Source organism: Octopus bimaculoides, chromosome 29 (genome assembly GCF_001194135.2).
Source record: "Octopus bimaculoides isolate UCB-OBI-ISO-001 chromosome 29, ASM119413v2, whole genome shotgun sequence".
Lineage (NCBI taxonomy): Eukaryota > Metazoa > Mollusca > Cephalopoda > Octopoda > Octopodidae > Octopus > Octopus bimaculoides.
This window is the reverse complement of record NC_069009.1, coordinates 4,121,071-4,121,863: the sequence shown is the minus strand read 5'-3', so window position 1 is coordinate 4,121,863 and position 793 is coordinate 4,121,071. Positions and strand designations below refer to the sequence as shown.

Genomic DNA, 793 nt, shown 5'->3' with positions numbered 1-793 from the left:
ACTAGGCTTCCAAAGAATAAGTCCTGGGGTCGATTTACTCGACTAAAGGTGGTGCCCCAGCATGGCCACAGTCAAATGACTGAAACAAGTAAAAGAGTAAAGAGTAAGAGTATATATATATATATATATATATATATATATTGAGAGAGAAAGAGAGATAGATAGATAGATAGATAGATAGATAGATAGATAGATAGGTAAACACATACATACATATATACAGATGGTTACGATGTTGACAATGGTTTTGTTGGTAGAAGTAGTGTTCGTGATTAGCCCTGTTATGACATATTGGCCCTGGTTGTGGTGGTGGTAGGAGTAAGAAAGACCAAATTACACTTACTTTTATTATTTTTCATAAGTATTCTTTTTGATCCATTTCTGTTGTTCACTTACATACGGGAAAATGACATCTGTGGCATCTTTCTTGTATATACAGTAGAATATGAAGATAAACATTCCGAGAAGGATATTGAAGATAATGAAGATTATGTGAAACACTTCAGCTTCTTCTTCAACAGCGATGAATGCTACAACCCAAGATAACACGAACAAGAGAGTCAAACTAAAGATGCCAAAAACACGCATTTTCTTTGTTTCGTGTTCAGACTCATTTTCACTTTTCACTGAGCTACGTCGACAGATAGCGAGAAACATGATGGTAAGGTTAAAGGTGAGAATGACCCCCACGGGAGCCAGGAAAGCAGCATAGAAAGGTGTCTTGGATAACCAACAGCTAAAAAGAGATAGAAAATTAATTAACAAAGGAAAATTACCAAACATACAGTCAATA

The 793-nt window shown here is 35.7% G+C and overlaps 1 protein-coding gene across 1 annotated transcript in view; it reads right to left on the bottom strand.

Moving 5' to 3' along the window:
• The window catches only part of LOC106878256 (adhesion G-protein coupled receptor G2), a 6,945-nt gene that overhangs the window by 4,036 nt on the left and 2,116 nt on the right, over window positions 1-793 (bottom strand). Inside the window, exon 2 of the mRNA XM_014927430.2 lies at window positions 344-736. Within this exon, the coding sequence (XP_014782916.1) occupies window positions 349-736 (388 nt within the window). The 3' untranslated portion in view covers window positions 344-348. The remainder of the gene's footprint in view (window positions 1-343; window positions 737-793) is intronic.